At 38.4% G+C, this 23,416-nt stretch overlaps 1 protein-coding gene across 1 annotated transcript; it reads right to left on the reverse strand.

Moving 5' to 3' along the window:
• Nucleotides 1-9,884: 9,884 nt before the first annotated feature.
• Nucleotides 9,885-21,882, reverse strand: LOC126007219 (low-density lipoprotein receptor-like). The gene is made up of 13 exons (XM_049772691.1): nucleotides 21,768-21,882; nucleotides 20,327-20,521; nucleotides 19,571-19,786; nucleotides 18,441-18,685; nucleotides 16,538-16,667; nucleotides 16,129-16,313; nucleotides 15,212-15,398; nucleotides 14,492-14,710; nucleotides 13,868-14,051; nucleotides 12,232-12,433; nucleotides 11,993-12,157; nucleotides 10,827-11,058; nucleotides 9,885-9,973 (listed from the first exon to the last, which is right to left on the reverse strand). The coding sequence occupies exons 1-13, from the start codon at nucleotides 21,880-21,882 to the stop codon at nucleotides 9,885-9,887; spliced, it is 2,364 nt and encodes a 787-aa protein (XP_049628648.1).
• Nucleotides 21,883-23,416: the final 1,534 nt, after the last annotated feature.

A 23,416-nucleotide genomic window follows, 5' to 3' on the forward strand; every position in this document is an offset into this window, starting at 1 on the left:
TCGAACCGCAGTTTGTCCTAGGTCAGCTGAGTGCAAGACAAACATCCTACCGCTGTGCCACTGCTCCAGGCCCAAGATAAATATTTATTTATTTACTTTTCATTTTGGTTTCTTGGCCATATTCAGTGATGCTCAGGTTTATTCCTGCCTCTGTGAGCAGAGATCACTCCTGGTGGTATCAGGGGATCATGGTACGGTGTGCAAGGTAAGCCCCTTAAGCCCTGTACTAACTCTCTGGCTCCTGATCATGAATATCAAAGTCCAACCTACTAGAAAGTAATTTTGAATTTTTACTTTGAATTACCACTAAATTTGGCTTAGAAATGAAATTTCTTAGATCCATCTTTACCTGGTATCAGGGAAGTGTTTCCACTTCTGAGTATTTAGGGTCCTTGGAGGAAAATCATTCTAACTTGAAATGACCAATACCATCTACCCAACTTATGCAAAGGGTTATAATAAAGTCAGGGTGAAATAATGAACAAAAGACAATTCTCAGGCCTAGGAACTTCAATAATGGGAGAACAAGTAAAGGTATGCTAGGTTTCTGGATTCCCTTTGAAGCCAGATGGTAAAGAAAACCATTTTTTTCTCATTAATGTCTCTCCTTGAGTCACTGCCAAAATAGCCATTGAACAAAGGCACCTTCATTTCTTAGATCATGGAATCAATCTGGGAATTAAATTCTGTGCTCTGGGACCACTCCTACTGTCAGGGATTGAACCTAGATGTACATATGCAAGGCAAGTGACTTACCCACTGTGCTATCTCTTTGGCCCCTCAACCCCATTATCTGGTATTTAGTAGAAAACATGCTGCAGGATAGGAAGTAGGCAATGACTATGGTGGAGTAAGTTAAAACAACTAGAGTAATTTGTCTTCCAGCTAGTCATGTTTAAGGAAAATGAAAACTTAAATAAAAAAGCCAAGAAGGACTTTTTACTCTAAGACTCATTTTCCAAATTCCCTTCCTATTTATGATCAGTGTCAGTACTAAGGTCACTCTTAAATTCTATAGTTCAAAGAATGAGGAGACTATTGGAACCACAGCTCCAATAAATTAGAGTATCAAGTTATAGCAGATTTAGATATAGCCATTCAGATTTTCACATAATATTTTTGTAAGAAGATACTATATGGATCAATATTTTTCTTTTTAATATATTTTATAATAAGGAAACCTTTATTTACAAAATTTGTCATAGTTGAGTTTTAGTCTTACAATGTTCCAGCACCAATCTCACTATCTGTGTCACCCTCCCTCCACCAGTGTTGCCAGGTTCTCTCCCAGCCTGCCATCTTGACAGCTCTCTTTAAAGTTTACTTGTTAAGGTTGGGTCTTGAGATTTCATTGTTGTTTGCTCTGTGGTTTGGATATTTAGCTCTGTCCTTCTTTGACACTTAATCCCTTGACCCCTTTTCCCTATTATTTCACATCTGTCTTTCTCCACTTCATTCTTTTTCTTGCCTTCTCTTTACAATACCCTGGGGCTAAGAGTGATTTAGGCAGCCTCCCTTTAAACCACTGTTTTTCCTTATGTAGTTAGTCTAATACCATATATGAATGATATCATCCTATATTTATACTTCTCACTTACTTCATTTAATATATTATTTTCTAGTTCCACTCATGTTGCAGAAAATTGTATGATTCCATATTTCTTATAGTTATGTGATATTTAATTGGATATGTATATATACATATATATCACCTCTTCATGATCCACTTATCTGTTGTTAGACATTTAAGTTGATTCCAAATCTAAGCTATTGTACTGAGTGCTACAATGAACAGTGGTATGCATGCATCTTTTGAATGAATGTTTTTCTATCCTTGGGATAAATACCGAAAAGTGGAATTGCTGGGTCATCTGGTAGCTCAATTCTGAGTTTACTGAGAACCTCTGTGAGTCAGTATTTCTATAGTATTGCTATAGAAATCTATAGGTATCATATAAGCTCTAACATAATAGATTCTGACACATTCTCATATTAAGAGTTTCATGAGGTAGAAATACAATTTCTGGGACTGGAGTGACTGTGGAGTGATTGGAAGCTTTCCTTGCATATGGCCAATCTGTGTTTCAATCCCTTGCATCCCATATGATTCCTAAGCATTGTCAGGGATAATTCCTGAGTACAGAACCAGAAACAACTTCTGATTATCAGTGAGTGTATGTAGTTCAAAATTACAGTTTCTTTGAGCTTACATTTGACTCAGCAATTCTACTTCTTGAAATATACCCAAGGGTCCAAAAAAAAAAAAAAGACATTTTAACCTCTAAGTTTCTTGCAGTACAATCCACAATAGTCAAAATCTGAAAACTACTCTCTTGTCCAACAATAGATGATTAAATAAATACATTGTGGTACATATACACAATAAAATATTACTGGACAATAAGGTAAAGTCATGCAATTTGCTGCTACATGGAGGGACCTGGAGAGTATCATGCTGAATGAAGCTAGTCAGAGGGAGAAAGGCCAACATAGAATGACCTCACTCATATGTGGGATATAAAGAAACATAATGATGGAATAAGGAATGCTTAGAGAGTGTGGAAAGAAAGAGCACAAGATCTGGTATTTAGTAGAAAACATGCTGCAGGATAGGAAGTAGGCAATGACTATGGTGGAGAAAGTGTTCAAGCAGGAATAGGAAGTGATTCTGAAAGATGAGAAAGTGTTATGTATGAAACTCTACCAGCAACAGTACCGTAAACCAGCATGCAAAATCTAAAAAGTAAAAAAAAAAAAAATCAATTCTTATAGTAGTAGGGTGGTAGATGGAAGGCAGATGGGGTGGGAGGGCATTGGTGGAGGGAAGCAAACACGGATGAAGGGATTGGTATTGAAACATTGTATGCTTGAAACCCAATCATTAATAGTTATTCTTAATTTCACTGACTAAATTTTTTTAAAAAAGAAGAAAAATAAAATTTCTAAACTAAGACAGGGTTAAGAGTTTTCCAACCTGTTTTCCATGGGTTATTATCAATTTAAATGATCTGAATCAAATTCAGGCTGAATAAATGCACCTTTTCAGACAAAGTAACACTTTGGATCTCAGTGTCATGTTACATTTTTGATAATATAATTAAGAGAGCACATTAGTTTTCCACAGGGAACTCACATAATTTCTATATAGTTGTAGTTAGAAGTTTCTTAATATTACATATGAATTTACAGTGACAAGGCAACAATATGGAGGATAAGAGCTTGAAGAATATTGCAGAATTAGGTATTATTAAATTCATAGCGATAATAGTGGGTCTTAAGTTACTTACAGTCCATTTCATCAGACTCATCAAGACAATCAGCTTGACCATCACAGACTTGCTCCATATAGATACATTTCTGACCATCCTTACAGAATTGTGAAGGTGCAGAGCATCGGACAACTTCCATACACTTTTTTGTATCAACCAAGTAGTACCCAGTGGGACATTTACAAGTCCGTCCCTCTGGGTGTGGTAAACAAATATGGCTACATCTTCCATTGTCTTTTGAGCAGCTGTTATTACCTGTATCCCCCCACACATACACAACCAAATAAAACATCAAATTAGATTATATCTCAAAAGAGTGTTCTCAATCTAACTATCAGAGTTACAAAGCCCACATGTTTACCCCCCCCCCCCCCCGGTAGATAGTTCCTCAAATTAATTACTTTTTTTTAAACTAGTGACCAAGTTATTGCTGATTATTCTTCATGCATAAGAAAGCTTTATAGCGGAAAAAAAAAAAGAAAAGAAAGATTTATAGTGCCAGGAATTCAGAATAGAGGACCTACCTATTAAGGGAAAATTTAGGTGAACTCTGTCTGACCCATCCCAGACCCATTGAAAGTTCTCATTTCCCTCATACTAATTATCCCTCCCCTCCCATCAGAACTAGAAGGATCCTCCTAAAACTAAAGGTAACTTTTGATGGATAAATGAATACAGTGGTGTCACATTATTCCTGTAGTATCCCTCTTATTATCTCAGATATTTGTAACCCATCATAATACTCCAAAGTTTTCTCTTAAATTCTGAATTAAAGTGAAGTTTTACCTTTTCAGATATTCTAGCAATTGTGTATTTAATATATCTGCATGTGGAGTACAGAAAAGAATCTATAGTTGAAAGAAAGACATTCTCCTGGTTTCCTGACATCACTTAGGCAGGTATTATGACACGGAAGAATTCTAAGACCTTTCTCTTCAGTGAAGTCAGGACTTCAGGAATTGAGTCACAGATAATCAGTTTGTAAAGTTTAGCTTTCAAAAATTAAAGGGAACTGAGGATTTTCTTTAACAATAATGTGTGACTCACATACATGAAACTATCGAGTTCAAAATCTGCAATAGTGCAGCATTTCCATATGAATATATTCATCACACAGTAGTGGTTACTATTCAAACTCACATTATTGATATTAACTTCAACAAAGAACTGAAGTTATTGGTTACTACTTTGATGAAGCCTATAATCACCCTCCCAAACATTCAGTTTGGTATTTCTTTGGTTCTACAAGAAAAGTGGAGAGAAACATCAGAGCATTCTCAAATCAACCTGTTAAGAATTCAGTAACATCACAGTAAACTCAAATGACAAAGAGTAAAACAGAGATTAAGTTCATTTTAGAGAGCTAAAGGGATTTTGATTACACCATAGTTGGAATTTAATCTACAATAATGAAACTTAGTAAAACTCAAGTATAAGTAACAGTACTATTCTAACCCAGAACTAAATTCTATATAAACTGATTAAAAATAAATGAGTTATCCAAATACATAGGAATTTAACAGAAATAATTTAATGGAAAAATAAAAGAATATTTCAAAGAGATATTTAAAGGTTATATTTTATGTTGGAACATCACACAGGGGAAAATTTGTAATGTTCAATTGCCATCATTATTGTAACGCAACTTACCCTGTTGACTAAAGTTACTATAAACTTTTAAATCCACAATCTTCTGGTCAACTCGGAACCATTGGTCTTCTGAATGTTCCTCCTTGCCATACCAAACTTTTGTGACTTGGGCTAAAACAAAAATTGATTTTATTTGTTTTTTTTTATTAAAGTGAAATCTTATATTCAGATAACTTTCTGAACAAAGAATACTGTTAAGAATGAAAACTGTCACTGTCAGTGTAAACTCTAGATGGAATGCCAAGAATTGTACAGAAATGTCATGCAGTTTTCTAAATTGAGTTTTTCAGAAGAAACTTAAAGTAGATAAAAACTTTTCTATAACTATCTCCATGATAAAATAAAATGTTTAAAATTATGCTGTACATATAAATATAAGTACAGATAGCTAAACTAGAAAATATGGGATATATAAAACAGTTTATATAATGACAGATAGTAATTTTTAATTGTTTTTAAATTATTTCAGAATAACATGTTGGAATCGCTAGGATATGTGTGTATGTACATATTTAATATATTTATGCTTATACATATAAATCTAAGTAGGAAGTCACACTCCATGGGCACTGACACTAGGATACATGTAATAGTGCCAAGGGACTCTGTGGTTCTAATTATGGTATTCAGAGTCATATATTTGATGCATGTACTCTACCACATGAATTATCTCCCCACTCCCATTAAGGAATAAATAAAATAGATGGCAAAGATCTCATCACAAATACTATTAGTTAATATTTCATTAGAATTAGTAATTTTAAAAGGGTTTGTTTTTGTTTGCTTTTGTTTTATGATTCTGCTATGCAGGCTTTATATTTATTTATTTATTTATTTATTTATTTTTGGTTTTTGGGTCACATCTGGCAGCACTCAGGGTTTACTCCTGGCTCTACACTCAGAAATCGCTCCTGGCAGGCTCAGGGGATGTCGGGATTTGAACCACCGTCCTTCTGCGTCTAAGGCAAACGCCTTACTGCTGTGCTATCTCTCCAGCCCCTATGCAGGCTTTATTAATCAATGAACCAGTATTTGAAAATATTAAGTAAAACATTTATTCAAATAATAGCTTTCATTTTTACAAATTCTATACTCTATTCATAAACACTGGCTTGGCTTGGAATAATCTATTGGAATATGTGAAATACCTTTCAAATACAAAATTCTCTGTAATTTATCTTACACTTTCACAAGTATTTAGTCAATTGAGACAGGTACTGCATTCATTTTTATAGCTGGGACCTTTACAGTTAGTGCACCATCTTTTTAGAACCCTAGCCAATTCCATCTGTATAAAGCCATGCTTTCCTAAAGCAAAGAAATCATAAGAAAGCCAATAAAACTCAGGCACAATGGGATTATATATCTTTATGTAACTAACAACCAAATAAATTGTCATAAAATCACTGTTATGTTCTTGTTAGGTCAGGGAAGTTGCTTGACAGGAAAAGAAAGACACTGACAAAGGTTGCAGATTCACTTCCAATAGCAGGAGTAAATGTAGACCACAAAGACAGTCAGCTGTAGAGTCGATACCTACCATCACAGATAGTGGTCCACAGCATCTTGCCTTGGCCATATGTAAACAGGGCAAGGTTCCGAATTCCTCTCCGGTCTACTCTGTATCCAGAGCCATCTTGACCAATACTTTCTATGAGTCCTCTTGCTAAACAGAGAGACTTGATTAATTTTATTTAGTTCAAATAGCTGTACTATGACCTGTAATCTTTATGTCTTTATCTCTCTTATTTTTATTTTTTTCTTCTTTTGTTATTATTTTTATTGTGGCCAAAGTGAATTACAAATCTTACACAGTGTTAAGGTACACAGTGACAATAAATGAGGGCCTTTCCACCAGCAGTGTTGTCCTCCCTTTATCCCTGTTCCCAAACATATATCCCTTATCTCCCTCCTTTATCCTCCAGAACGCTAGTGTAACTAAAAGCATATATGTTAACACTAATGTAAACTTTTTTTTTTTTTTTTGCAGTTCCAGATATTTTTACTAGTGGTTTCTTAAAGGTTTGGAGTCAAAGGAGCACTGTAAAAACATTAGTGTGGCAATTATCGTTTGCATGGGCCCACCAAAGTATGGGGGTCATGAAAAGGAAAAACTTTGGCCTAAGTACAAGGAGACCCTACCCCTGAAGTTTCCTGTCATAAGACCATTTCTAGGCTCCAGGCACACTAGGTTGTCCAATCCCGGTCATTATCTGTAGTGCCCATACAGTTATATTTTTCACAGTCTCTGTTGTTGATCTCACGTTTCTGTATTGAAGGTCCTGGAATCTGTATATCCTACATTGAAGTCAGGATGGTGCGGAGCAGCATCAATTTCAGCTCGCAATTAACGGGCAATGCAGAAAGCCCTGTCCAGTATGCAGGTCATTGTTGTTGTTTAAATCTTCTCGGTGTTAGGGAAGACGCTTTTGAGTAAATCGATGTCAGAGCAGCAGTAGGGTCTTCCCTGGTAGAGGATTGCTTCCAGGTGATGTCTTAAAGAATGTTGGATGTTTCATAGATGGCTTCCCTGGTTCAGGGGTGACTGGAAAATGCCCAAACCTCTGAGGCCTGTGCCAGGTCATCATGTCAATGTTCAGGGTTTGTAAGGTTCCATTGCATTACAAGATTTGTGTGTTCCTATCTATATTAGATAAGAACTTATTTGTATGAATAGTCTTTTCCATTTTAATGTGCTCATGCAAACAAGGAATAATGCCACCTGGTGTTATCAGTGCATTAGGGGGCCGCAAGAACAAGTCCAACAATCCCCTTGAGCTGGTTCAAACATAAGCATTAAACTGAGGAACTCTTTCACCAAAATTCCTTATTGAACAGTTCACAGCGAGATTGGCGCCTATGGGGATGCTAAAACAAGTCCAACAATCCAATTGACTTGGTTCTTATGTAAACGTTAAATGGAGGGACACTTCTACAAACTTCCTTATTTAACAAATAACAAAGGGAAGGAAAGATAGAGAGGAACTCTTTCACCAAAATACCTTATTGAACAGTTCACAAAGAGGAGAAAATATAAAAAGTGGGGAAAATAAACAATCTAACTTAAGAAAGTGGATTCAATTGTCACCATTCATGAGAACTAATCACAAACCTAGTATTGTAACAACCACAATTACACAATGAAAGAATGAAGAGGCCAAGGGGCCGCTGAGAGTAAACAAGTAGGTAAAGAGTACTGGCCACTTTCCAGCCTGAGAGTCCATCCTCTCATTTTTATTTTGAAAATATACGGTACCCCCAACCAAACTGGTCTCTTCCCAAACTGAGAGTCCATCCTCCCATTTTATTTTAAATATATATGGTACGCCCCCTCGTGGTTTTTGAAATGGAGACCAATGAGGAAAAAACCAGGGAATGTCACGACCTAATGTCCTGACATACACCAGTGCTGCATCGGCCAACCATCACCCATGTATCCCCCACTTAATGCCAGGAGAGAAAGGGAGAAAGCCTGAGGACCACGATAGAGTCCACATGGGCCAGCAACCAGGAGAGGGGGGAAATAGGGGAACATCTGGAGGCCTGCCAAGCCTCCCAATACCCCCCAAGCTAGGGAAAAAGCCTCCGGTATAGAGTGTCCCCTAACCCCAAACCTGGGAAGAGCAGGCTTCCTGGTTCAAAGCACCGTAAGCCAGCTATCTGCCTGGCCCCTCCCCTTGCTCCTCCTCCCTAGAGTATGGAGGAGGGGGAAGCCTGGAGACCCCTAATAGAGTCCACCTGGAACCCATGTCAGGCCACCCGAGGTGGCACTCAGGCCACGCCTAGAGTCCAGGGGGAGATAGGGGAACAACTGGAGGCCTACCAAGCCTCCCAGCACCCCCCAAGCTAGGGAAAAAGTCTCCAGTATAGGGTGTCCCCTAATCCCATACCTGGGAAGAGCAGGCCTCCAGGCTCAAAACACTGGAATTCAGTTATCTGTCCCTCTTATTTTTATTTTTAGGGGCACACTCAGCATTGCCCAGAAATTTCTTCTCTCTCTGTATTCACAAATCCCTCACGGCAAGGCTCAGGAAACAAAATGAGGTGCTAAGGATTGAGCCAGAGTTAGTGATGTGTAAAGCAAGTGTCCTACCTGCTATACTATCTCTCTGTCCCCCGCACTTTGTCTTGATTTATCTTTTCTCTAGGAAGACATGCTCTGTCATGAATTCTCTGAATATCCATACATGTATTTTACTTTAATCTTGATATAATATATATAATATATTTATATATATATACACACATATATATTTGTTAACTTTTCTCTAAGTTTTCCATTTTATGTCTTCACAAAGGCACTTGCATGACACTATAGGCTATGAAATATTATTCTGGAGGAATACTTTTATTTTTCTAGAACATGGTGCAACATAATCACAAATCAGCTTTTAATGCCATTTGAAATTATGGCCTGAAGACAAGGAAATAGAATATCACTGTTATGGACTGACCAAGATCTCTCAAACTCACATTTAGGGTTTTTTAGATAATAACTACTTACCAGTATCAGCCCAGTATATGCGGGTTCCTGAATCCGAAAAGGCCAGGCCTACTGGGACCTGGGATTTCTGCCAAAGCACCTTTCTCCTGTTGCCATCCATAGAGGCACATTCAATACTGGAGCCACGCCTAGCAGTGTCATGGGAACTCAGGTCCACAAAACACATGATTGCTGTTTGTGGGTGGAGCACAACAGATACTGGGTGGTAAAGATTTTTACTGATCAAGACAATGGGATAATGGTCTTTTGAGGAAGCTACATTGATATGAGGATTCTTATTGTCAATCCAATATATGTTTCCACTCAACCAGTCCACAGCAAAGTCAATAATGGTTTCCTGAACAGAAAGAATTTTCCTCCAGAAGAGTTTTCCAGATTCTGTGAGTCTTAGAAGTCTGATAGCACCATTATTCATCTCTGAAAGGTAGAGAGCCTTTTCCTTTACAATGTAGTCCACTGTTTCAAGCTGCTTCACATTGGTAAAGGGAAGTATCTGGTGTTCTGGTAATGTTTCCTCCACTACTTTTGCTTCTAGGTGTTTCAAATAGATCTATGGGGGTTGTGGGAATTAGGCAAATAGTATCAATTAATTCTTTATCTTAGTTTTATCTTAATATTAATATCTTAATAGTATGAAACACTAAGTTTACATTTTTGTATAGTATATATTCTCAGGGTAGATAATAATTATTTCTTTCTCTTTCTGGAGCTTTAATTACCCAAAGTTCCTAGAATCCAAGATTTCTACCTCTGTTAAAACTCTCTTTTCTCTTCAATGACATTACAATTAAAATAAAAACTGAAGTGGATCTTCTACCGAAAAATTTGTTTTGCCATTTTAAAATCACCAGTCATTTAAATGGTAGACGCTAGGGGGCATGTGCTTATTACTATCTTTTATCTTTCTTTGATTTTAAGAGATTGACTCACAAAATATGCAAATCCAGAATTTCTTTTCTGTTCAAACCACATTAGAATGCTGTTATTTGGAATCACTTTCCATTACTAGCTTCTTTCTTGAACAACTAACCAAAGTTTAACCCATTCACCAATCTCTAATAGCACTATGTTCAGATGTACTACAAATGACTTGAGACAATTTAGGTATAAAATATTTTCATTTCCTAGTCGTGATAACTTTCCAGCACATGATAGATATCAAATTTTAAGTATTATAGCAGGTTCTCAAATAGCATTGTATTACACTGTTGAAAATAAAGCAATCCCTCCTTGCCAAGATTGACCTTATTAAATTACATTATACATTGTTTTATTTAAAATTGTAGTTGCCAAAAAATTCTTAATAATGTTAAGGGTTTATTGATTTTTAAGAATGTTTCAATCCCCTACAGATGAAACATGAATACATGGAGAGCTCAATAGTCTGAAAGAATGCAACCCACATTGCCGAAGAGTAAATCTGAAGTTATCTACCTGTATGATAACTGTGGGTAAAACAAGGAACAGAAAAGCAGTCTCCTTGAGTGGGACGCAGTTGATGCCATCCTCTGCAAGCAGGAGTCCAATTGGGCAATGACAGCTTCCCTTAGATTGTGGGCTCAGAAGGCACATATGAGAACATCCAATGTCCAGACAAGGGTTAGTAGACCTGGGCTGTAGCACTTCATGCATTATCTGCAAGGAAAATAAATAAATATTCTTATGCATTATTAATTATTTAAAAATATCAAATGAATATATTTTGTTTCTAAATACAAATGAATATTACCATATATACTCATACAGGTTATTTGAGTTGGTGCTCGGACACCAAACTGAACTGTATGCCACTGAACTATTTAACCCACAATATTCTTCTCTTTTTATGAGACCAACAGCAGTGATGATGATATCTGTGAACTCAGTGATGATGACAATGTCTATGCTGATACCCTCATTTCAGATACAGCTGAAGCTCTATTTGAATATACAGATGAGGAGGAGGACGAATCCAGTTTTGAAGGATTTTAACCTTTGTGATTTCGCCTGATTACATGTTAAGCTATGGTTTTCTGTCCTTTATTTAAAGTTTGTTTTTTTTGTTTGTTTGTTTGTTTTTTTGGTTTTTGGGCCACACCCGGTAACGCTCAGGGGTTACTCCTGGCTATGTGCTCAGAAGTTGCTCCTGGCTTGGGGGACCATATGGGACACCGGGGGATCGAACCGCAGTCCGTCCAAGGCTAGCGCAGGCAAGGCAGGCACCTTACCTTTAGCGCCACCGCCCGGCCCCTTTATTTAAAGTTTTAAAGTTATTGCTGCTAGTTTAGTTTTTCTTTAGCAATAAATATTGAAAAACATTTAACCTGCTGATTCCTCAATTATTGTATTTGTTTTGGGTATATATTTTTATTTTTGAAATTTACCAGTGGCTGCTGCATTTTCTACCTCAGCTTACCTCGAGTCACTAAGTTTTCCCAATTTATAGGGTAAAATTAAGAGGGGGAGTTGGCTTATACTCAGGTCAGCTTATACTCAAGTATATGTGGACAGTGATTTGTTTTGGGGTAGCTCACAAATGTAGCCTTTTCAGAGGGAACTAGGTGGCTATTTTGAAAAGTACACTGCACACCTTGAGTCCATAAGGCTGATTAAATCGTTTGATTAGGACAGTTCTGTTCTTGCCTGTTGCCTTCTTCATACGTTGTACTGTTCTTGTCTTCATTTCTGACCAGAAAATTTCATCTTCAAACACAGTAACTGAAAAGGGATTCTGGATTTGTGTCAGCTGTAACATCTAAAATGGTGAAAGTGAGTTTTACATAAGTCATAGGACATATAATACAAAACTAATACCAGACAGACACTTACAGTGATATCAGAACCATCTAGATTAGCAGAACCAATACAGTGAAGCTTGTCATCAGACCAATATATCTTCCAACTCAACTGGTCAATAACTATGCCTGTTGGCCGGCCAAGACTTTCATTGATGAGTATTTTCCTACTGCTACCATCCATTCCAGCTTGCTCAATCTGAGGTTCCTCTCCAATTTCAGCCCAGTACATGAACCTAGGAGAGTAGAAGGCAACTTTAAACAAAGTATTTCATCACAGATGATAGCAATTTAGTTTTTCCTGAAAATACTGGCTTGCTGCCCAATTCTATTTGGAGGGCAGTGCACCCAGTGATACTAAGAAATTACTCCTGATTTTTTGCTTTGGGAGTCACTCATGGCAGTGCTCAGGAAACCATATGTATCCCAAAGATTGATTCTGGGCTGGCTGCATGCACAGCAAGATCTTTACCCACTGTACTAGCTCTCTGGTTCCTGCCTGGTTATATTTTACTTGCAATATTCCTTAAGCATGATTGTGACATCATAGTAGAAGGTTTCCTCTGAATTTTTTGACTTGCTTTTTAAGCCACACCCAGAAATTCTTAGGACTTACTCCTGGCTCCATGCTTAAGGATTACCCTGATTGCTCAGTGGACCATATGAGGTACCAGGGATCAAACCTGAATTGGTCATAGCAAGGCAAGTTTTATCCAGCTGTACTAACATCCCTGCTCATCCTCTGAAATCTTAAATTAATTAGTCATTAATTTAATGACATCATAGTAATCATATAAGAAGTCAAGGAGCCCATTGGTCAATTCAGAAACATTGAGGAAACTGTTAATGTTTTCTGGGCTAGAGAGTTGGCCAATTCTGTGTACAGCTGGCTACCTCTTTTTGAACTATAGCCATTTGGTGCATCAAAACTATTGACAATTTACTGTGGATTTTTTTTTTTTTTTGGTTTTTGGGTCACACCCAGTGGTGCTCAGGGGTTACTCCTGGCTGGCTGCTCAGAAATAGCTCCTGGCAGGCACGGGGGACCATATGGGACACCAGGATTCGAACCAACCACCTTTGGTCCTGGATCGGCTGCTTGCAAGGCAAACGCTGCTGTGCTATCTCTCCGGGCCCAATTTCCTGTGGATAATCTAATAGATTTCTAGTTGGGTCTCTAAGAGGTGAGAAAATCAAAGGGAAGGCACCTAACCTGGCTCACCTAGGATCCACACTTGGGCTCTATCGTATTCTCACAGCAAACACACAGACAGATATGACTCTGCTGCAACACCCGGAGTCCAAGAACAGAGAGCTATCAGGACTAAAATTGGGACACTGAGGATTGAATTTATACCTTCACTTTTGCATAGTAAGCACTTTGAGTCTCTGAGCCATACTCTAAGCTCCCCTTCTGTGATTTAAAAGACATTGCAATGCCCTATTCAAAGTTATATTTATCTATTGGCCACTATTGAGCATATACCAATCTCACTTTACTAAAATAGCCATTCCTGTATCATTTTAAGATTATCAGTGTGTTGATCCATATCCGCAGAAATTTAAAATCAGTTAAGATTCAAGTCTCTCTGTCTATAGTGAGTGAACACAACTAAAGAAGAAAAACAAACTAAACAAATTTGACCAGATATTCTGACACTTGCTCTTACCCATGTAAGGGATCTAAAGCCAAAGACTGTGGTTGATTCAAGTCATCTTTTAAGACAATTGTGTATTCATAGTTTCCTCTCCAAGCATTAGTCAATTCTCGCACTGAAATCTGACCAGCAGACCCATCAATCCAGTAGATATTCCTCCCAACCCAGTCAATAGCTAGGCAGTCTGACTTTATTCCTGAATAGAAAAGATAAGTTAACACTTGTACTTAGTTAATTAAAACTTTTACCAGGTTTTTATTTATAAACTTTCATGCCATATAAATTCATTTTCCAGTTTGCATATGCGTCTCCCTCCCTCAAGGATAACATCTTAAAAATGCTCTAGGTTGCTATTTGTAGAGGGAGAAAAATATTATACATGCAGCCACTGAATGATAGTCTATTGAGATGACAATACATGTTTTCATCAACTTGCAAGTTGAGGTCTATTTTACTTAACAAATAAATATTCAAGGTATTAATGACCAAACATTTTATTTTTCATGTTTTATGTATTTATTTAGTAAGAGCAAGACAAATATTTCACTTTGGAACATACCTTTAATGATAGTTCCTGCTTTGTGTATTTATTTAGTAAGAGCAAGGCAAATGTTCATATTTCACTTTGGAACATACCTTTAATGATAGTTCCCTTTTCCTGTGAGTCCATACTGATCCACTGAATGCTTTCTGTAGCAAGATCAGCCCAGAAGACTTTCTGATCCACTAAGTCATAGTCCATAGAGAAAATCATCAGGTTCTTGTCCATAGTTGCCAAAACATCTTCTTTCAAACTCCTCAGCCCATAGAGAAGTAGGTTAAATTGAATTGCCACAAGCAGGATTGGTTCAGTTCCTGTTGAATAACAACAAATTTCCCCCGGGGCCTTACAGAGAGTTTCAGTTGTGAACTTCAACCCTCGTTAAACCATTAGGGCACATGGAAGCCATTGCCTTTTTTCATTGCTTTGTCTGTGGTGCCAGCTAGCTACAATCTAAGAAGTTCATCCCTTGAGGTTCTAGTTAAGCAAATTTTCAGGTTGCAGATACTTGGAATAAAGACATATCCTCACCATAAAATGCATTTGGAAAATTATGAACAGGAAAAAATATTTTTTCAGGATTTTAGAAACCTATTCTAACCTCAGGTAAGGAATCAGATTTATAAATACAGAGGTCAGAGTTCTGATTATTAGTATGATAATACCTTGAGAGAAAACCCTTTCAGGTCAAATTTAGCTTGATATATAAGTTGTAAGAAAGAAGTCTTAGGGAAAGAGCTAAATTTGCTCTGAAGTCCTGACTAAAAGAGATTTTTGTAAGTATTTCAAAAATGTGTGAGACAGTCACAGTTTACCTGTGGCTTTACAGGTGTGGCCATCAGGTTCCAGTAAGTAACCTGGGTGACAGGTACAGCTGTAGGAACCCTGGGTATTGATACACGTCTGACTACACAACTGGCTCCCCAACTTCTGGCACTCATCCACATCCTTGCAGATCTGTCCACCATCCTTCAGCTCAAAGCCTGGCTCACAGGCACAAACCTGGAGAACATAAAGATCTTCTGAAGATAATACCGCATTGATTATAAAAGGGCCTTGAATTTGTTCTAAAAGCACATAGCCCCATATTCTATCTTAATATAATAGTTCTTAGATTGAGCTTCAGTTAGAATTCAATCACTCACTCTCCATCTGAACTGTAGTGTGAATTCATGCCCTTTTAGCCCTTGGTTTCCAAGTTAGCTGAGGTGGCCACAGTCACCTGGTATGAGAAGAGAGACACAGAACTGGTTTTCTGCCTCTGGCAATGTACTGTGGCTAGTTTTCTTCTGTTTGCTTATCAGAATCAAGTTCACTTGTTTCACCAACTGATAGTCAAAAATTAGTGAAAGGGCCATTTACAATTTGAGAGCAGCTAAGTTCCACCTAGTTCTTCGGAAGAGACTTTCTCATGACCCAATTTCCTGAGTGCCAACAAAAGTGTTCTAGTGGATATGAGTTGGCTCTGGGGATGAAAACTTCTTGGTACTGAAAGCTCACTGGAAAAGGAAAGGACCCTGGTGTGATCTCTGAAGGCTGGACAGTAGAATTCCACAAGATACTGACAGGGTCAGAACTATGTGGGGGTTGATAAGGAAAGGCTCACCTAAGGAATGTGGGTGATCAAGGTCAGCTCTAGTTTAGACCCTTGAATTGAAGAAGCTTTAAGCAACTGAGTGAAGAAGGGGCCCTTTTTATTTTTCCCCAACCTTCATTGAATGTGGCAACTTACAGGCCCTCGAGGGGACTGGTAGCAGGTATGAGCACACTCTTCCCCAAGGCATGACACCTGTGAGCACTGTCCTCCTTCATCTGAGCCATCAGAGCAGTCCCAGGTTCCATCACACACCAGGCTGACATGAAGACAGGTAGAGGAGAGGCACTGGAACTCGGAACTTGGGCACACTGTAGGGGGGCCTGCAGGAGGACAACTCCATCTTTATAGTCCACCCCAGCCCATGCCTCACTCAGCAAGGCTTCCCAGGGCCAAATCAAAGCACCTTCAAGATTCTAAAACAATATGTTAAGGACACTGGTACCATCATTGTTTGCCTATCTGTGTTCTTCCACCCAAAAGCAGACTCACTTGTGCCTTTTTGAGTCATTGGCCTTCTCCCCTTCTTGCTACCAGGCCTACTTACATCCATCCTCGTCGCTGCCATCCTGACAGTCTTTGTGCCCATCACAGTGCCAGGAGTAGGGCACACACTGTGTCTGGCTGGCACAGGTCCACTGTGCAGCACCACACAGCAGCTCCCCCAAGTCACAATCCTAAGGAGACACAGAGCAAATATTCTCAGTGGCTTGCAGAGCCCAGGAAGCTGAGGTGTTGAGACCATACTGGATCCTCTTCAGTGAGTCAGCTGGAGAGAAATAGAAAGCTTGGAAGTGGTAGGAATGCACATTGAGGAAGTCAATGTGAGGAAGTCAATTGAGGAAGTTAGCATGTCAGTCAGCTATTCTAGGTATACAAATTTGGGTAAAAGGTGGGAGAAAGAGCTAGGAGATGGTAGAGAAGTTAGCAAACACTCTACCAAGTTCAATTCCCTGCATCACAGGCATTATCAGGGTCACTGCAGGATCTTAGCAGCATTGCCACCCCATGCCCTTGCCAGAACCATTGACCTGGCTAGCCTGGGGTCCCTGAAATGAAATGTTCCCCTCCCCAATATCCCCAAATGGAAAGAACTTATTTTGTTTTGTTTTGGGTTCCATACCCAGTGCTGTTCGGGACTTATTCCTGGTTCTGTCCTCAGGGATCACTCCTGGTGGGGGTCAGAGGACCATATGGGGTACTGGGGATTGAACCGATTGGCAGCACTCAGGCAAGTACCTCATCTGCTATAATACTGCTCCAGTCCTAGAAGGAAGTACCTTATCCTGTCAAAGTGACCAATCTAGAAATCTTAATTTCATTTACATACCATAATAAGGAAAACAGTTTGTTCCAGAAATTTCTCTAGAACCCTTCCCACTCATCTAATGCATCTCTCTCTTTCATACAACTTTTTAGAGGGCATGGTATATTTACACTGAATCTGACTTGGATGCCCATGTCTGTTGCAAGATGTACAAGAGAAAGGAGGGGTACATATGTGTCAGATATGATCATATATTCCCAGATTTACTTCACCTTCTGCCCCATTTCAGACAAAATTTAAAAATTATCCAGCATCCTTGGCAATTCTATTTTTTCAAGTAAACGTAAGTGTCTTCCAATTGGATCATTTTAGTAGACTGAAGGCCAGTATCATCCACTTTGGGAAACACTGCTTTAGGCACATTTGCAGTTCCACTGACAATATGAGGCTACCTCATGCTCACTGCCTGATGGGGGCCAGGAGGGTGCATGTCCTTCAGAACAAATGTAAGCAGTAGTGTGCAGGGGTTAACACTTCACTGACCCTGCTTACATCCTGGCACTGCATATGGTTTGAGCATACCAACAGATCAACTCTGAATGCAGAGCCTCTGTGAGCCACAGGATGTGGCCCCTCAACTGAAACAAAGTAACAAAAGTAAGCAGAAGGACCCAGGTCTAGGCCACCCTCGTACAAGTGGGAGCTTCCAAGCTTCCGACTACAAGTGGGGCTTCAGGGCATTTTTTCTGAGACTTTCTTTGAAGTCATGGCCATCAAGACCTAACACTTGCAAAACTTCCATGATTTAAAAAAAATGGGGAAAATAACTCAGAGATAGTACGGAGGAAAAGGCACTTGCCTTACATACAGCCAAACTTAGTTCAAGTCTCTGGCATTATATATATATATATATTCCTCTGAGCACTGCCAAGAGCCACTCTTGAACATAGAGCCAGGAATAGCCCTGAGCAACTTCAGGTCTGGCCCTAAAACCAAAAACCAACTTCTTCCTCAAATCAACTATCTCTTGAAAGTAACTTCAACAGGTAAATATTAATATGTTCTTTGGATACTTTAAGGTAGTTCCAAGTTACTTTTAGACAGTAAGTATGGGTGACTTCTACTAGGAAGCATGTGCTCTGATTGAAACCTGAAATAAATTTTCTGAACAAGAATCTATCACCTTCTCATCCGTTCCATCATCGCAGTCTAAGTCATGGTCGCATCTCCACTCTGCCAGCACACATTTTCCACTCCGCTGGCACTGAATCTGCCCCACTGGGCACTGCTGAGACTGGGCAGATGAAGCAGGGCAGCCCTCTTCATCCGAGTGGTCAGGGCAGTCTCGCTTCCCATCGCAATGCAGAGAGGAAGGTATGCACTGACCGCTTTCACAGCTAAACTCAGAAGGGCTGCATTTTTGGTGACCTGAAATATAAACTTTAGGTAAGAATACCTCAGACATTAAGTAATTCAAAGGCAATTAAAATGGTTTGAAGACACCGTGGATTTATATGCTTCTAGAAAACCTAAACCCAAGCATCTGTTGGGGGCAGGAGATGGTTCTGAGAACAATAATCCAGAAAGGTCAAATAATGGAACAACTTCAAAACTAGAAACTAATCTAGAAAAATTTCTCTGCCCTTGGGAATAAGGACAAGGACAGTGAAGGGAGGGTAGGGGAAGGACAGGGATTCTTTTCTGAAATCTTCTTTTTCTTCTTGTTTTTTTTTTTTTTTTTTTTTTTTTTGGTTTTTGGGCCAACCCAGCCACACTGAGGGGTTACTCCTGGCTTTTCATTAAGAAATAGCTCCCGGCAGGCTCAGGGGGACCATGTGTGATGCAGGGAATTGAACCCAGGTCCATTCCAGATTGACTGCATTCAAGGCAAATGCCCTACTGCTGTGTTAATGCTCTGGTCCCCTTTTTCTGGAATCTTAATGTCATTTTTTGTGATTTACCATTTTTTTAAGCAGAAGACAAAATTTACACAACCCCCAACATAGCATTCCTCTATGCTCATGAACTTGAAACTATTCCTAATGGTAGTAGATATGAATGAATTTGGCTTTAAAAACTTAGGGCCAAAATAATAGTACAGTGTGTAGGGCACTTGGCCTAGAATAGTATCCAGTATTTTATAGTGGATACTATATAATAATATTATTATATAATAATAAAAAGAACCAACTATAACACAGTTTAAAACAGGATTTTAAATTTATCAGTCTGTGATCTAGTGCCCTTCATTATTGTAAAAATAAATGGAAAGCCTTGGTGTAAAAAGACTACAAGTCACTTTCATAAACTTACTACATCCTTGTTCATCTTTTCTGTCAGTGCAGTCTGGATTGCCATCACATAGCCAAGATTTAGGAATGCAGCGAGTTTTGTTATCACAGTACAAAGAACAATCTTCCACAGGCTTCCAGCAGTTCAGCTCATCAGACCCATCCACACAGTGTTGGACCCCATCACAGTGAAACTTTTCTGCAATGCACTTGTCTCCCAACAGGCACCGGAAGATGCCTGAAACATAAAGGGGGAAAGCTAGTACCATATACAAAGTGAAGAAGAGGAGTGTTTTTCAAGTTTAGATCAATTCATCTTCATGCTAGAGTTTGACAAATCATCATCTTACTTGCTAGAAATATGCTTTCATAAAGTGCTCAGATTAAGCTAACAAGCTGACCTAGACTGTTGACAAAATAAGGCCTAACATTTGTTTTGTTCCTTAAGCTACTTGTTAAGCCACTATGAAACTATTTTACATTGTCCTTTGGGGATGCTCTATGGCCCAGGCTATAGAAAGGCAAATACTAAAATGCTTAAACAGATATTAGAGGCCAGGAAACATCATTAAATTATACCTGGTGAAACATGTCATGTAAATATGATCATATGGGCAGTCACAAAATAAGTATTCCCACACACTACTACACTCATCTACAAGAATCTACCTAAGGAAAACAAGTACAATTATAATAAACATTCTTGAAACACCTACCAGGCATCTAACATTGAGATAATTTACTGCAGAAGGACTGAGAGCAAACTGTGTTGACACACCTGATCTATTGCAAATATGGGAACAATTTTCTTCATCGGAGCCATCCTGACAGTCGACGTCCCCATCACAGAGTTTTTCCCGAGTAATACATTCCTTCCCATTGTGACAGAGGACAGATGAGCTAGTACAAAGTAGAGGAGACCGAGTGGCAGGAGTCGGGGGTTTGCTTGGGGCTACTTCTTCCATCTTAGTATCTAAAATAAGTAGTTACTCCAGCATGTTAGTCCTTTACATCATGGCAATGGACATGCAGCCTCCTCTCTCCCTCCTGAGGAAATCTGAGGAAATCTGGCCAGGCCAGAAAAACAACATTTTTCTCCCTTAGGAAGATAAGACTTACACAAAGTCTAGATCCATCTACTAAGTGTGCTACATTAACCCATCACTGAATTTGGACTTTTTTTTCTCCTTCTAGGCTTATAACATTTTCTTCCACTCCTGATATTACTTTGGATATATATAAAAATAAAGATGTTTCACATACCAGTGTCTTATGTCATAACATCTAGGTCAAAGAGCAGCATAACATTAAAACACATTTTGGTTTTGGACTGGTTTTTGAGGGATGGAGTCAGTTCATAACTGGTGCTACTCAGTGTCTTCTTTTGTTTCTATGCTCTGGGTGGTTTCTATTGGTACTCATAGGACAGTTACAGTGCTGGAGACTGAACTTGGGCTTCCTCCATGCAAAGTATATGCTCAGTACATCGGTCCTATCTCTGGCTCCACACATTTGTTGAAAGACTTATCACTACTAAAAATACCAGTTTGTAGTATACAGCAACAATTGTAACCTGCTATATATGTTACCATCATACTAAAAGGATAACTCTTAATGGCTCACTTTATCACTGAGAAATAATCTATGTGCCCTCCTCCTTTTAATCTTCAATGTCAGTGAACCAAAAAGTAAAAGAATTGGGGCTTTTGAAAAGAAGAGTGAGATCTCAATAGAATGAAAGCACAGAAGCCTGACTAAGCTTTAGCTTTAACAAAACCCTGCTGTTCCTGGCAACCACACCGCCCTTCCAATGGATTCTTTGACAGATGTTACTGCTCTGTATCAAAAGAATTTCTTGGTCGTGTCAGCTCAGGAAACTGGTTAATTCAATAAATCTCTTTACTACCAGCATATAATTTTGTTATATCCTGAGCAAGATGTGCTCTGTGTGCAATTTTTGGGTCAAATTACTCAGGAGACTTAGTTCCTCTAGTCACTTTGAGAATGGTGATCATCTAAACTTACTTTTCTATGGTATGAACAAGTCTGGGAGATCATTCCTACAACATAGATAAGTTAGGGAGAAGATATGTGGAGCTGTTGGCTGGGTAATGAATGGCCATAACAAACAGAATTGAGGCCCACAATGTTCTAATAAAACACACTGAGAAGAGCTGAATATAAAGGGTCTCCAAGAATATACCCACATGAAGACTTGCCTGGAACCTGCTGATTTTCTGCCAGGATGATTATCTTCTTTATAAATGGCTCCTTTGACACGGAGAAGTGCACCAGCAGCTTTCTGTCCCATAGCACAATGGTTGCTTTATTCATGGTTACCAGGTAGGGTGCATGCGCAGCTAGCAGCCCATCACTCCAGATCTTGTTCAAGGTGTATGTTCTATTTTTCAAGAGACTTAGACTTTGTATCCCTAAGGAAGAGGCAAGTCTAATGAACAATGCAGTACAAGTGACTCTCAGCTGTGAAGGCATAAGCATTATGAGATGTCATTTTAATGTCATCCAAATAAAAACTAAGCTCTAAATAGAAAATAAGAATAGATTAATTTTTAAGAGTTTAGGTAATTTAATAGATTTAAGAAAAAATAAGTTCATTTTCCAAGACATTGTGTACCCGAAGAATGTAAAACTTGTTGTTTTGTTATCAGTAATCATTTTTCATGAAACCAAAGCTGAAAAGGTACTTGATACTTTTTTCTTGTCTTAGGCTACACTTTTTAAAAATAAATTTTAATTGAATCACCAGGAATACAGTTACAAAGTAGTTTATAATTGAGTTTCAGCCATACAATGTTAAATATTGAGCACATTTTCCACCACCAATATCCCCAGTTTACTTCGCACCCTCCCTCCTGCCTGCTGCTATAGCAAACACCCTTCTTTCTCTCTGTTTATCTCTCTCTTATTCTCTACTTTTCCCTTTCTAAATACCAGAAAATAAGAACAAATTGTTTCCATTATATTTCAGGTATTAGTTTTATAATTATAGTTCAAGGAATCATTCGTTTTCATTTTATTATCAAATAACAATGATACTTAATAGGACTGAAAAAAGGCCACTGAGAGTAAGGAATTTGACTTGCATCCCACAGGCCCTAGTTCAATCTCTGGTACCACAAATAATCCCCCAAGTACTACCAGGGGCCACTCCTGGACACAAGGCCAAGAATAGCCACTGACCATATTTCATAGTGTGGATACAAAACCCCAATGAAAAAATCTATAATGATTTAAATTTTTATTTTTCATCACTAATGATACTGCAAAAAATTTGGGTGTACAACTTTACTATGTGATGTATATAAGTAGTTCCTTGCACCATTAGCAAAGTATTAGTGTCATTCACACTCTTAAATTGACCTCTACCCATTCCTCCTACCCCCATCTTTCCTTTCCCTCTGGTAATCTTAATTACACATAACCTAAAAGTTATTTTATGCTTTATTTATGTTTCTTTATAAATAAAATTCATATATTTTTCTTTAAATTATGGTTTCTTTTGCTTAAAAAAATCACTTCATGCTCCATTGCAGTTGTTACAGTTTATCTTTTCTGATAATTGTGTGGTATTCCATTGAGTATATAGGCCAGAGCTTCTTTATAATGAAGCAATGAGACTGCCAATATAGGATGAAACCTAGCACATGCAAAAAAATAAGATATTTCCTTATTGAATTCATGTACACTAAACATACACCATCACCAAGATATTGTTAGGCCTCAACTATGGCTTCTGGAAGGGAATGTTGCTAAAGTCTAATAAAAAGATATTCTTTGTTTCTGTTATAACCTTATTATTACAGAAGCACTTACATTTTACCTGCAATGGAAAAGCTTGTTTTCACTA

Source organism: Suncus etruscus, chromosome 4, assembly GCF_024139225.1.
Source record: "Suncus etruscus isolate mSunEtr1 chromosome 4, mSunEtr1.pri.cur, whole genome shotgun sequence".
Classification (NCBI taxonomy): domain Eukaryota; kingdom Metazoa; phylum Chordata; class Mammalia; order Eulipotyphla; family Soricidae; genus Suncus; species Suncus etruscus.

Excerpts from the sequence above, each read along its gene's own strand:
- LOC126007219 (XM_049772691.1), bottom strand. The coding sequence starts at position 21,882 with ATGAATAAAGCAACCATTGTGCTATGGGACAGAAAGCTGCTGGTGCAC. Across the intron at positions 19,787-20,326 it reads CCATATTTGCAATAGATCAG|GCATCTTCCGGTGCCTGTTG; the intron begins GTGTGTCAACAC and ends TTTATGTTTCAG. Across the intron at positions 15,399-16,128 it reads ACCAGTCCCCTCGAGGGCCT|GTTTGTGCCTGTGAGCCAGG; the intron begins GTAAGTTGCCAC and ends TATGTTCTCCAG.